This window comes from Orcinus orca, chromosome 1, assembly GCF_937001465.1.
Source record: "Orcinus orca chromosome 1, mOrcOrc1.1, whole genome shotgun sequence".
NCBI lineage: Eukaryota > Metazoa > Chordata > Mammalia > Artiodactyla > Delphinidae > Orcinus > Orcinus orca.
The window spans coordinates 195,841,412-195,856,094 of NC_064559.1; the positions used below are offsets into that span (position 1 = coordinate 195,841,412).

The window sequence follows — 14,683 nt, forward strand, 5'->3', positions numbered from 1 at the left end:
AAAATGAATTATTGACACTTCAATGATTTTAAGATGAGAACTAAGTTGTTGACATTGTGGTTAAAAAAGAGCATTGCCACGCTGATCCTTTATCACTTTTATTTACTTATATTTTATTTATTTTTTAAAATTTATTTATTTATTTATTTTTGGCTGCATTGGGTCTTCGTTTCTGCACGCGAGCTTTCTCTAGTTGTGGCGAGCAGGGGCTACTCTTCATTGTGGTGTGTGGGCTTCTCACTGTGGTGGCTTCTCTTGTTGCGGAGCACAGGCTCTAGGTGCGCGGGCTTCAGTAGTTGTGGCACACGGGCTCAGTAGTTGTGGTACATGAGCTTAGTTGATCCGTGACATGTGGGATCTTCCCGGACCAGGGCTCGAACCCGTGTCCCCTGCATTGGCAGGTGGATTCTTAACAACTGCGCCACCAGGGAAGCCCCCTTTGTCACTTTTAGAAGAGAATTGAAGTATTGACGTTGTGCATCTTCAAAAAGTGGATTGTTCTTCATGATTTAGAAAACAAAAACAAAAAATTGTTGGTGTTGATACTCTAATCATTACTCAAAAAATTAAATTATTGTCTATATAGTTTTTAAAGGATTTGAATTGTTGATACTTGGAAATTTTAAAAAATAAATTTGAATTATTCATTGAATTGTTAGCACTCTTAGGCAACATGTCCTAACTCCCTGTTGGCCATACATGAGGAGGGTGTCATAGAAGCTCTCAGCCTTCCCCTGAAGCTGGGTGGAGGACACTTGAGGGTCCATCGCCCAGCCACAGTGTGGAATTTTACATGTTTGGCTGCCCTTTGTCCTAAAATTGTTTTGGAAAATTGTCTAAGGGCTCTTCCCTGACCCACTGGGAAGAAGTAGATACTGCAGTGCCCTGGGAGCGCCTGACAGTTGCATATGCCATTCAGCATTGTCTCCATACAAATGATTAACGTGTCCTGGCTCCAGAATTTCTCCCATCCTCCTCCACTCTCCTGTGATGCAGAGGTCTCTGCTCTGCTGGACTCAGTTCCTTCCTTGCCCTCACTCTGGCCTTGTCAGACTGGTTCTTGGGCTTTTGTAGGAGCTGGAGTGGGGCTAAGGACTGGAGGAGAGGGTTTTGGAGGAAGGAGTTGAGATTCCAGGGGTGGTTTTAGGAGAAAAATGTGTGGCAGTTGTAGTGTGTGGAACCAGGGCTAAGGACTGGAGGAGAGGGTTTTGGAGGAAAGAGTTGAGATTCCAGGGGTGGTTTTAGGAGAAAAATGTGTGGCAGTTGTAGTGTGTGGAACCAGTGGATGGGGAAAGAAAAAAAGGGAATTTTAAGAGATACTGTTGATACAATCACTTTGGAGAGCAATTTGGCAATTGGTAAAGTTGAAAATGAGCACACTCTCCCAGTCAGCCATTCCACTTCTAGGAATATGCCCTAGAGCCACTCTCACATGTGCACCTGGAAATATGTCCAAGGATGTTCACTGAAGCACTATTTGTAATCAGAAAAAATTGGCCCTGCTCTAAATGTCCATCAGGAGGGGGAAAGGGTAAATAACTAGTGTTCTTGGGCAATTGAATACTCTACAAGACTAGCAGCAATGAACTGGAGATAGATAAATCAGCATAGATGAATCAGCATAAATAGACGTCAAAAACATTGGGTGAAAATATTGGGTGAAGGAAGCAAGTTGCAGAATAATCCATATGGCAAGAAGCCATGCATGTATTTTAAAAAACCAAAGCAATGCAATATATAGTTTATGGATATTTATATTTGTGATAAAAATATAATAGCATGGAGTGAAAGGATAAACACCAAACTCCTTTTATCAGTCAGGATAGGTTAGGTCCATGCCAGTGTAACAAACACCCAAAATCTCAGCAGCTTGTAACAAGACTGTATTTCTTGCTTGTGCTGCATGTCCATCAGGGGGCAGCAGAGAGGCTGTGTTCCACATCTCGCTCTGGGACCAGGCTGATCTGTCGCCACCAGTTACTGAGGCAAAGGGAAATCGTCCTGTCTCTCAAATCTTCACCTTGGCCAGAGCAAGCCACATGGCCAAACTCAACTTCAAGAGGGAAGGACTATCCTACTATGTGCCCCAAAGGAAAAGCAGTAATATTTGGTGGATAACCCCACACCCATGGTGGTGAAGACCCCTGGGAAGAGTACAAAGGGGCCTCCACCTGAACTGTAGTTATTTTAGAAAATATGAAGCAAAAATGTGAAATTTGTTCATTGTGGAGGGAGGCTATTTGGGTGTTTTGTTTATTATTCTCCATGTTGTATCTTTTAAACTTTTCAACACTGGAAGCATAATTTTTTAAGGAAGGGAGCAATGGAACAACGTTAATATTAAAAATTGTATACGTGTGTCCTTATGGGGACCATGCTTCCTTTCATGGTATTCAGGAGAAACGTGAGTAAAAGAACTTGGTTGTTTTTATGTTGAGTTGGAGGCACGGCAGCAGTCTTTTGGACCTCAGCAACAGCCCACTGGGGTCCTACCTCGGTCTCCGCATTGTGTGTGCATCTGTGTGTGCGTCTCCGCCCTGCAGCAAGGGCTCTGCCTGACCTTGTCCTGCTTACCTCTGTTCTCTCAGCCCAGAACTTTCAACAAAGAAGGTGCCTAGTAAATGTTTAATGAATGACTCTGATATGCTCATTTCCGTCTAAATAATGAGCCATTTCAGGGCAGGATCCATGTCGTCTTCCCCCTGTGAGCCCTCCTCAAGAAGAAGGAATGAATGCTTGTTGAATGAATGAATGACTGCAGTCCTCCTTCCCCAGCGCATCAATGGAAGCAGAAAATGCACAGCCCTGTCAATTCCAACATGAGCCTCCCAAGGGGCTGGTAAGGACAGTATTTCTGCAGACTCTACCATGCTTTTATGCCTGCATTGAAAAGCCAGTGATTGTGCACGTGGCTGTACAACTTCCCAAGACTCACTGGTTTGGGTTTTTTTTGGTTTTGTTTTTGATGTTGATTTTTGTTGGTTTTTTTTTCTGCCACACCACGGGACATATCTTAGTTCCCCAACCCGTGCCCCCTGTGGTGGAATCACGGAGTCTTAACCACTGGACCACCAGGGAAGTCCCTCACCCAGGTTTTTTTTTTTTTTTTTTTTTTTTTTTTTGCGGTACGCGGGCCTCTCACCGTTGTGGCCTCTCCCGTTGCGGAGCACAGGCTCTGGATGCGCAGGCTCAGCGGCCCATGGCTCACGGGCCCAGCCGCTCCACGGCATGTGGGATCTTCCCGGACTGGGGCACGAACCCATGTCCCCTGCATCGGCAGGCGGACTCTCAACCGCTGCGCCACCAGGGAAGCCCCTTCACCCAGTTTTAACCGCGGAAAGTCCTGTGTCCCAGGAAAACTGTGATGGTCGGTCACTTGACACCAACTCCCTTCTCTCTGGGCCTCATTTTTTTCTCATTCTCATATGAGAGGGTTGGTTCTCTTCTCATCTCTACATATCACATCTAAGATTTTAGGAACAGGCCAGAGGGGAAGAGGTGAATCAAAGAAGGAAGAAAGACTCAATTTGGAATTTTCTGAGAGATCTTTATTTTTCACAAAGAGAGTGAATGGGCACTGCCATCCCGGCCTTGGTTCTAGTGGCTTGCAATGGACTGAAAAAAGAGAGGGGAAAAACCAGAATAGTCTAGTCAGGAACACAGCTTCTGACGCCATATGGAACTGAGTTCAACTCCCAACCATGTTACTCATTGGCTGTATGACCCTGGGAGAGTGACTTGAGCTCTCTGGGCCTCAGTTTTCTCATCTGTACAATGGGGGTAATCATAGTACTTACCTCATGGGGGTTTTAAATTAAACTATTAACTAAGGTGTCACCATAGTGCCTGGCATATGTTTAAGAGTCCATAAATGGTGGCTAAGCCTATTGTCACGAACAGTATTAATCCTACCTGACCGCTCATTGCCAGATGAGGTTTGCTTTCTCACTGGGGCCTGAGCTTCACCTATCACAGCTTCCACCACATTTCATCATTTTGCTAATTTAATCGTCTGTTCCCCACAAGCCACAGATCACTCTATCCTCCATGACAAGAAAAGACCTGGACCAAAGGAGGCACTTCATATACACTTGTTGAAAAAAGGAAGTTCAGCAGTAGCTCAAAGCTCCACCCAGAAGCCCTTGAGATTCTTAGGGCCACACTGCAGCAGAAAACATCCTCAAACCCTTCTGGCATGTGCCCCACTCCCACTGCTGACCTCCTAGGATCAGGATCTGCTGTTCTCACCCATCCCCCCAGCACCTCTGAGAAGAGCCAGCACCCGGAGCCCTCGCTGCTTGCTCTGTCCTGCTTACCTCCTCAATCCAGTCATTGAAGGCCGAGACCCGCGTGAACACTGTGGGCTTCTTGCGGGTGTTGCAGCCAAAGGCAGAAACGAAGCTGGTCATGCCGTGGACCTGAAAGGAGCCATCTGCTGCCGGGCAGTTGAGGGGTCCTCCAGAGTCACCCTGGAATGGTTGGAGAGCAGTGGGGGACTGAGCTGTGTCTGAGCTTTAAGGAATTGGTTCAGACTTTGGGGATTTTGAGAAACCCTTCTATGACTTGACCTCTCTGAGCCTCAGTTTGCTCCTTTGTGATGAGGAATGATATATATCTTACAAGATTTTGTGACAATTAAATGAGGTGATAAGTATATGGTCTTAGTGCAGTGCCTGGTAGAGAGGAAGCAATCAATAAATGGTAGTTCTGATTATTAGTACCACAGTTAGTTATTAATATTGTTATTCATATTCACTTGTAGTACAGTGAGAGTATTGCTTAATTATAACTTCAGGACCCCAGATTTGAAGGTGACCTTAGAGATCATGGTGTCCATATCCCTTGCTGTACTGATGGGAATCCTGAGGTCGAGGAAGGGACAGTAACTCGTCCCAGATCAAGTCGGTGTGTGAGCTGGGACTAGAGTCCAGAGACCAGAGCTGTGTGCCTGGGCCGCAGTGACTTCCTCCAAGTCCTGCCTGGCCTGGAGGCTTGAATGAGCCCAGCAGTCAAGATTCCTCCCTCTCCTCCCAGGCAGATAGCAGAAGTACCCTGGGCCCTGCACACCCAGCGGAGTGGCTGTAGCCCCGCACCACCTCGGGCAGACGAGAGCTGCTGACTCACATTGCACCCAGAGCGGGTGTCCCCGCCGGCGCACACCATGGTCTTCTTCAAGGCACTGCCCCACCAGTCCAACTTGGAGCAGTGCTCGTAGTCTACCACGGGCAGCAGGGCCTGCTGCAGCTTGTCCGGGAGCGGCCCACTGGCTGTGGAGATAGAGAGCATTGAGCAGGGGCTGTAGGGATGCAGGGCTAGGGCTGGGGTCTGGGAGTTAGGACTGGGAGCCCCAGAGTGGGACGGGGGGGTTGAGGAAAAGCCACTCTTCCAGTCTGATGGGAAGTCTCCTCCCACCAGGTTATGTGGTCCTGCCTGCTTTCTCCATCAGAACATCTCCAGCACCTGGCACGCAGAAGACAAAATATCTTCCATTGAACACATTCACGTTTGGGAGGGGGAGGGGAGAAGGCTGCCTCTGGAGGAGGAATGGAGGAAAAGTGCAAGGATGCTCCTGATGTCGCCCTCAGCGCCCCGCCCCGGGCTCTGTCATCCTCCCCACTGTCCCTATGGCTGGCTGGAGGGGTCAGCACGTACTGTAGAGACGGCCCCAGCCGCTGATGTAGCAGGGTGTCTCATTGGGCAGGATGTCGCCGGCGGGAGGGAGGCTGGCGAGCTGGACCTTGTCTCCCAGCTGGGCGCTGCGCGAGAGCTTGATGAGGGAGATGTCGTTGCTGGGGAGGAGGGAAGAGTCATGGGCAGCCTGGTCCTCCAGCCAGACCAAGCCCCGCCCCTCAGCTTTGCTTAGGATATTTCACCTCCGGGGTGCGCCCGGTGCCCCTTCTCCCTCCAGATCCCATGCATTCCTACTGCTGAGCAACTTCAGGAAGCCCTCCTGGCCTCTTCAGCCCACGCTGACCCTTGGCCTTGGTAATTGTCCTCAGCTTCTACACCAGTGGTTCTCACGCATCAGCTGTGTCAGAATCACTGGAGGGCTTGTTAAAACACAAGTTGCTGGAGCCCATTCCAGAGTTTCTGATGCGGTGGGTCTGGGAGGCCCCAAGGGTTCACATTTCTAATGAGTTCCCAGGTGATGCTGCTGCTGCTGGCCTGGGGACCACACTTTGAGAACCACTGCTCTCTTCATCTGCCTGTTTGTCCCTCAAGTAATTGCATCTGGGTCTGATTTTCTCTCCACTCACCCCAGGAGCCCCTGATGATGGGTCAAGGTCTTGACCATCATGGTCCCTCACTTCTGCGTTGCACTTTCAGGGGTTTTGCACCCTTCTTTGATCCTCTCACCAGAAAAATGCTGAGCTACCCAGACATACAATTTTGCATATGCTTGAGAGGGTGAAGAAGCCCTGCTTTGTGTTCTCACCCAGTGATTTTCTCCTTGACCCTCATAACCACCCAGGAAGCCCAGAAGGCCACCCTTGACAAGTGGTCAAACTGAGGCCCAAAGAAGGGCAATGACTTGCCCAAGCCGCACAGTGACTTGGTGCTGGAGCCTGATTCTCAGTGCAGTGCTCGTCCTTTAGCCCACAATGCTGGGAACGCAGGACGCTCTGGATGAATGCCCATTGAGTGGAGGAACCCTTGGATTTGGGACAGGGGTGCCTGAGGAGTCCTGGGTTCTGAAGCCAACCAGCCGAGTGGCCTTGGGGGAGTTCCTGCCCCTCCCTGGGCCCTGCTCTCCCCTCTGTAGGGAGAGACGTTTGGTGTGGGTGATCCTTAAAAGCTCTGTTGGCTCCGACCCTCAGCATGTGGGACCTGGGCTCAGGCTGCTGGCCCAGCTCCACTGTCCCTGGGAATCTTCTCAGAATCAGTGTTGGGTCATAGATAGACCAGCAGAGGAGCCCCTGGGTCCCAGGCCTGAGAGTTCACTCACCCACAGGACACGCATTTGGGGTTCCAGAGTGGGTGCACGAAGAGGTCCCCAGCATTGACGGGGATCACCTGTTCGGGGCCCTCTTTCTCAGAGCGGTCATACTCGCCCAACACCACCTGGTAGGTCAGGGAGCTCCTGCTGGCAGAGGTGACATCAGTACAGGCCTGACTGGCCTCCCCCCTCCCTTCCCACAGTCCCCCACTGCCCCAGCCTGCCTGGGTCTCACGCAGGGAGGGGGCAAGTGAGAGAACTCACGAGATGCAGTGGCCCGCTGTCATTACCCAGTCAGGGGCGATCAGGGTGCCTCCACAAGTGTGGTAGAAGGTCCCGTTCTTTTTATACTGCAGGGAGACCTGGTGGCAAGGGAAGGAGGAGCCTGAGTGGTCTGGGCCCCACAACGAGGGCCGCTACCCATGGCTGTATAGGTTGTGCACTGCACAACTCTAGAGAGAATCATTCACACAGAATGGCGCCTCTGGAAATGTGCAGTGCCTCGCCCATACAACTGTACCATCCACGGCTGCTTTCATGCTACAGTGGCAGAATTAAGTCATTGCAACAGAAACCACATGGCTGACAAAGTCTAAAATATTTACTCTCTCGTCTTTTACAGAACAAGTTAGCTGACCCCTGTTGTAGACCAGTGCCATCCGTAGAACTTTCTGTGATGATGGAAATGTTCAGTATGGTCCAATATGGTAGCCACTAGCCACATGTGGTTATTGAGAATTTAAAATGTGGTTAGCATTGAGCAACTGAATTTTTAATATTACTAAATTTAATTTAAATTTAGGCCTATGTGGGAAAAGAATCTAAAAAAAGAGTGGCATATGTATATGTATAACTGATTCACTCTGCTGTATACCTGAAACTAACACAAATAAATCGACTACTCTCCAATAAAAATTAAATAAATAAATTTAAATAGCCACATGTGGCTAGTGGCTACTGTGTTAGTGCAATGAGTCTAGTCCTCTGTGCTCCCTTCACTGACCTCTATAAAGCCCTTCATCCCTTTATTGCTCCAGACCTTATAGCCCTGTTGTATAGTTTGAGGGGTCTAGAAATGAGTCCCCCCAATCTCACTCCTTAAACATCACGCTGAACTTCCACCATTAATGCACCAACCCTTGGGTCAAACACTGCCCTCCCCCCAGAGTCTACTTTTAACTTGCAAACAGCCCAGTGAGGGTTACAGATTAAATGGGCAAAACTTCCATGTGAAGTAGATTGTCCAAGGGTTTCCTGGCCTTTGGAGACTGAGGTGAAAACTGGAAACAGCACAATGGGGTCCAGAATGAATATCCTGCAATCAGAGCGTGGGGTGCAGAGCCCATGGTGGGAAATAGTGCAGCTGGTATTGCTCTTACCTGCCAGGGCCAGCTGTAGGGGACCGCATCCTCACCATTGACAACGCGGGAGGAGAGGCTGTAGGAAGTCTGGCCAAAGCCCGAGGCTAGAGGCTAGAGTAGAAGCGTCAATCAGCTAGAGGGTCCCCCAAAGCAAAGAAGAGGTCTGGGTCCCAGTCCTAGCTATGGCACAAACAGGCTGTGAGATCCCATACAACTCCTTTCCCTATCTGAACCTCAGTAACCACATATGAACAATGAGCATTTGGACTAGAGCAGGGATTTCTGGACTCCCAGGAGTCTAGGGAGAGAGATGAACATGTGGCTTCCTTTCATGGCAGGAATGAAGGAGTTGATGCACTTAGAACCGTGCCTGGTACCCAATGAGCCCTTGAGAAGTGATAGCTATTGTCGTGAAGAGTGGTGGCTTTGGAGTAAGACTGCCTGGATTCAAAGTGCAGCTCTGCCCCTGGTTCTAGGATGGGCTACTTTACTTCTCTGAGGGTCAGTTTCTCTACCTGTAAAATGGTGATAATAGTAGTACTGACCTTAAGGGGACTGTTGTGAGGGTTACATGAGATAATATACGAAAATATCCTTAGCGTTCTGCCTGGCATATAGTAAGCACTCAGTAAACATTATCTGTTACCATTCATTATTGTCAGTCAAGAGACGCTGCTTGGAGGAGGTAGCCCTGAGCTGTAATGTAATAGGGCAGAGAGTCCAGGAAAAGGCTAGACCACAGGATATGGAGTGCAGTAGGGGGAGTGTGAGAGGAGAGTTGGAGGGTTAAGCAGAGGAACAGAAATTCCAACCCAAGCAGTCTAACCACAGACCCCAAAGTCTTTCCCCCTAGACTTTGTTTACCACCCACGTCGAGGACTCCCACCGCAGACCTTTGGGTCCCCCAGTCTTCCTCCTGAGCTGGTCTATCACCCACAGCTTCCCCTCTATTCTCCTGCTCCAGCATCAAGCTGACAACCTCCACAATCATGCCCCAGATACAAGCTGGGACCTCTCCTATGGAACCACGTACTGGGTTTGCGAGACTCAGGGTGGGTTGGTAGATTTCAAGGGCTCCTGGCATGGGGCAGCACAGGCTGGGGTCTTACCAAGGGCCACAAATAGGAGAAAGCTCAGCAGCCGGAGCATCGTGGGTTTTGAGATGGTAGGAGAGACATCCATAGCCTGAGGCTCTAATATAGGGCAGAAGGCGGGTGAGGGGGGTCACACTGGGCCCCATTCCCCGAACAGGTGGTAGAACACCAGGTCTCCCATGGTCCAAGGCTACAGCCCCCACCCACTGCAGATGGGGGAGAGTCAGCCAACAACAGGATCCAGGGTTCCCTGCAATGTGTGGCTGCACAGGTGGCACTGAATGGCAAGCTGATAACAGGGGAAAGGGCAGGAAAGTTCACATCAGAACGAGACAGCCTCTTCCAGGAACAAACATAGGCTCTGGGACTGGTCACACCTGGGTTCAAATCCTGACTCTGACATCTCCAAGCTTTGCATCCTTGGGCACATTGCTTAACCTCTCTGATCTTCAGGTTTCTGTCCTCTAACATAGGGTTAATATTAGTATCCACCTCAATTAAAAACATTTTTTGTTGAGGACTTTATCAGGATGTTTTTGGGCATGCAGCCATGAACAAGAATGGTCCCTGGGGCTTCCCTGGTGGCGCAGTGGTTGAGTCCGCCTGCCAATGCAGGGGACACGGGTTCATGCCCCGGTCTCCCACATGCTGCGGAGCGGCTGGGCCCATGAGCCATGGCCGCTGAGCCTGCGCGTCCTGCTCCGCAACAGGAGAGGCCACAACAGTGAGAGGCCCACGTACTGCAAAAAAAAAAAAAAGAATGGTCCCAGCTTGGGAATTCCCTGGTGGTCCAATGGTTAGGACTCCACACTTTCACTGCTGAGGGCACGGGTTCGATTCCTGGTCTGGGAACTAAGATCCCCACAAGCCAGGCGGGGCGGCCAAAAAAAACCAAATAGAGCATTATAAAATTCCTCTGTGGATACCATCCCTATGACATTCCTTTGCTTTCATTAGCGATTTCCACATGCATATGTATTCCCAAACAATACATTGGGTTTTCCTCTACTGGCCCTTTATATAAGAAGAATCACACAGTGATTATCCTTTTGTGATCTAGTTTTTATTTTGTGTTCAATATTGGTTTCTGAGACTCGTCCATTTGCAGTTGATTTATTTTTACTCTTACTAGTCCATACTTTAGATACGTCAAAATCTATCCACTCTATTGTTAATGGATATTTGAGTGTTTCTAACTCTTTGCTGTTATGGAAATGGTTCACAAGTATCTGTTCTAGCCTTGGACAAGAATTAATGCACTATAGGGTATGTGCTTGTACAGCTAAACTGGGTAATGACAGTATTGAATATTCCCATTAACATGAAATGAAGGTTCCTATTATTCCACATCTGAGCCAACCTTTTTATTTCTGTTTTCCAATGTTTGCCCAATTGTGAGGCATGGAAGGGTGTTTCATTGTGATTTTAATTTGCATTTAATTGATCACAAGTGAGATTGAGTATCTTTTTAAATGTTTGTTGGTCATCCATATTTCGTCTTCCATGAAATGCCTGTTTAAGTCTTTTTGGCATCCTCTATTTTTAAAAAAATTATTCAATTTATTTAAACAAAACCAAGAAACTGTTCACCCATTTCTCCCCCCGTCTGCCTCTTGCAACTACTAAATTGTTCTCTGTATCTACAAGCTTGTTTTCTTGTTTTGGTTCTTTTTTAGATTCCACATATCAGAGAGATCATACAGTATATGTCTTTCTCTGTTTGACTTATTTCACTTAGCGTAATGCCCTAGAGGTCCATTCATGTTGTCACAAATGGCAATGGCAAGGTTTCATTCTTTTTTTTTAATGGCTGAATCTCTCTCTCACACACACACACACACACACACACTCACACACACACACACTCACACACACACACACAATCCATTCACCCTTCAATGGACACCTGGGTTATTTCCGTATCTTAACTATTGTATATAATGCTGCAATGGGGAGTTCCCTGGTAGCCTAGTGGTTAGGATTACGGGCTTTCACTGCTATGGCCTGGGTTCAATCCCTGGTCAGGGAACTGAGATCCCGCAAGCTGCGTGGCACGGCTGAAAAAAAAAATGCTGCAATGAACATGGGGGTGCATATATCTTTTCAAATTAGTGTTTTAGTTTTCTTCGGATAAATATCCCGAAGTGGAATTGCTGGATCATAGGATAACCCTATTTTTAATTTTTCGAGGAACTTCCGTACTGTTTTCAATAGTGGTTGCACCAATTTGCATTCCCACCAACAGTGCACAGGGGTTTCCTTTTCTCTGTATTCTTGCCAACACTTGTTACTTCTTAATTTTTTGATAATAGCCATTCTAAAAGATGTGAGGTGATACCTCATTGTGGTTTTGATTTGCAGTTCCCTGCTGATTAATGACGTTGAGCCTCTTTTCATGTACCTGATGACCATCTGTATGTCTTCTTTGGAAGAATGTCTGTTCGGAGCTTCTGCCCATTTTTAAATTGGATTGTTTGGTTTTTTGCTATTGAGTTGTATGAGCTCTTTGTATTTTGGATATCAGCCCCTTATCGGACATATGATTTGTAATTATTTTCTCCCATTCAGTAGGGTACCTTTTCATTTTGTTGATGGTTTCCTTTGCTATGCAGGAGCTTTTTAGTTTGATATAGTCCCACTTTATTTTTGCTCTTGTTGCTTTTACTTTTGGTGTCAGATTCAAAAAATCATCAGTAAGACCTATGTCAAGGAACTAACTGCTTATGTTTTCTTCTAGGCATTTTATGGTTTCAGGTCTTATGTTCAAGTCTTTAATCCATTTTGAGTTAATTTTTGTGTATGGTATAAAAGAGTGGTCATTTGTTTTTGTTATTTGTTTCATTCTTTTGCATGTGGCTCTCCAATTTTCCCAGCACCATTAATTGAAGAGACTCTCTTTTTCCCCATTGTATATATTTTTGGCCCCTTTGTTGTAAATTAATTGACCATGTATGCATAGGTTTATTTCTGGACTCTCTATTCTGTTCCATTGATCTACGTTTCTATGTTTATGCCAATACCATACCATTTTAATCACTACAGCTTTGTAATACAGTTTGAAATCAGGCAGCATAATGCCTCCAGCTTTATTCTTCTTTCTCAAAATTGATTTGGCTGTTTGTGGTCTTTTGTGTTTTCATACTAATTTTAGGATTGTTTGTTCTATCTCTGTGAAAAATACCATTGGAATTTTGATAAGGATTGCACTGAATCTGTAGATTTCTTTGGGTAGTATGGACATTTTAACACTATTAATTCTTCCAATCCATGAGCATGACTCTTTTTGCATTTATTTGTGTCTTCCTCAATTTCTATCTTTTTTTTCTGGCCACACCATGTGGCATGTGGGATCTTAGTTTCTTAACCAGGGGTCGATCCTGCACCCCCTGCATTGGAAGCACAGAGTCTTTTTTTTTTTTTTAACATCTTTATTGAAGTATAATTGCTTTACAATGTTGTGTTAGTTTCTGCTGTATAACAAAGTGAATCAGCTATAGATATACATATATCCCCATATCCCCTCCCTCTTGGAAGTGCAGAGTCTTAACCACTGGATCACCAGGGAAGTTCCCCATGTCTTCTTCAGTTTCTTTCATTAATGTCTTGTAGTTTTCAATACACAGGTCTTTAACCTCTTTGGTTAAATTTATTCCTAGGTATTTTATTCTTTTTGATGAAATTGTAAATGGAACTGTTTTCTTAGTTTCTCTTTCTGATAGTGTGTTATTAGTGTAAAGAAATGAAACAGATTTTTGTTTATTGATTTTGTATCCTACAACTTTACTGAATTCAGTTATTAGTTCTAACAGTCTTTTGATGGAGTCTTTAGGATTTTCTATATATGATATCATATCATCTGCAAATAGTGACATTTTACTTCTTCCTTTCCAATTTGGATGCATTTTATTTCTTTTTCTTGACTAATTGCTCTGGCTAGAACTTCCAGTTCTAAGTCAAATAAAAGTGGTGAGAGTGGACAACCTTGTCTTGTTCCTGATCTTAGAAGAAAAGCTTTTGGCTTTTCACTGTTGAGTATAATGTTAGCTGTGGGCTTGTCACATATGGCCTTTACTATGTTGAGGTTTGTCTGCTCTATACTCGTTTTGTTGAGAGCTTTTTTAAAAAATAATAAATGGATGTTGAATTTTGTCAAACACTTTTTCTGTGTCTATTGAGATGATCATATGATTTTTATCCTTCGTTTTGTTAATGTGGTGTATCATATGACTGATTTGTGGATGTTGAACCATCCTTGCATCTCTGGAATAAATCCCACTTGATCATGGTATACGATCAATCCTTTTAATGTACTGTTGAATTCAATTTGTTAATATTTTGTTTAGGATTTTTGCATCTATATTCAACAGGGATATTGGCTTATAGTTTTTGGTTTTTTTGTGGTGTCCTATTCTGCTTTTGTTATCAGGGGAATGCTGGCTTCATACAATGTGTTTGGAAGAGTTTCCCCTCTTCTATTTTTTGGAATAGTTTGAGAAGGATAGGTATTAATTCTTCTTTGACTGTTTGGTAGAAATCATCTGTGAAGCTGTCTGATCCTGGACTTCTGTTTGTTGGAAAGTTTTCAATTACGGATTCAATCTCCTTGCGAGTAACTGGTTTGTTCAGATTTTCTGTTTCATCATGATTCAGTCTTGTTAGTTTGTATATTTCTAGGAATTTATCCATTTCTTCTAGGTTGTCCTTCATTGGCATATAATTGCTCATAGTTGTCTCTTATGAGCCTTTGTATTTCTTTGGTATCAGTTGTAATATCTCCTCTTTCATTTCTGATTTTGAGTCCTCTCTCTCTTTTTCTTGATGAGTCTAGCTGAAGGTTTGCAATTTTATTCATCTTTTTAAAGAACAGACTCTTAGTTTCAATTATCTTTTCTATTGTTTTTTTAGTCTCTATTTCATTTATTTCTGCTCTAATCTTTGTTATTTCCTTCGGGCCACATTTTTTCTTCTTTTTGTAGTTCCTTGAGGTGTAAAGTTAGTTGTTTATTTGAGACTTTTCTTGTTTCTTGAGGTAAGCATTTATTGCTTGAACCGCCCCCTTAGAACTGCTTTTGCTACATCTCATAAATTTTGATACGTTACATTTCTATTTTTATTTGTCTCAAGGTATGTTTTAGTTTCTCTTTTGATTTCTTCCTTGACCCATTGGTTGTTCAGTAGCATGTTGTTTAATCTCTCATATTTGTGAATTTTCCAGTTTCTTCATGTAATTAATTTGTAGTTTCATACAATTGTTGTCAGAAAAAGATGCTTGATATTATTTCAATTCTCTT

The 14,683-nt window shown here is 45.3% G+C and overlaps 1 protein-coding gene across 1 annotated transcript; it reads right to left on the bottom strand.

Annotated features, from left to right (window-relative positions):
* Nucleotides 1–3,503: 3,503 nt before the first annotated feature.
* Nucleotides 3,504–9,463, bottom strand: CELA3B (chymotrypsin like elastase 3B). Its single transcript, XM_004272507.2, has 8 exons — nucleotides 9,408–9,463; nucleotides 8,317–8,402; nucleotides 7,202–7,299; nucleotides 6,947–7,081; nucleotides 5,653–5,789; nucleotides 5,125–5,267; nucleotides 4,317–4,469; nucleotides 3,504–3,615 (listed from the first exon to the last, which is right to left on the bottom strand). The coding sequence occupies exons 1-8, from the start codon at nucleotides 9,445–9,447 to the stop codon at nucleotides 3,598–3,600; spliced, it is 810 nt and encodes a 269-aa protein (XP_004272555.1). The 5' UTR covers nucleotides 9,448–9,463; the 3' UTR covers nucleotides 3,504–3,597.
* Between the last annotated feature and the right edge of the window lie 5,220 nt (nucleotides 9,464–14,683).

Coding starts and splice junctions, on each gene's coding strand:
- CELA3B (XM_004272507.2), bottom strand. CDS start 9,447: ATGCTCCGGCTGCTGAGCTTTCTCCTATTTGTGGCCCTTG. Junction 8,403..9,407: donor TCTCCTATTTGTGGCCCTTG/GTAAGACCCCAG, acceptor TCTAGCCTCTAG/CCTCGGGCTTTGGCCAGACT. Junction 5,268..5,652: donor CGGCTGGGGCCGTCTCTACA/GTACGTGCTGAC, acceptor CTATCTCCACAG/CCAGTGGGCCGCTCCCGGAC.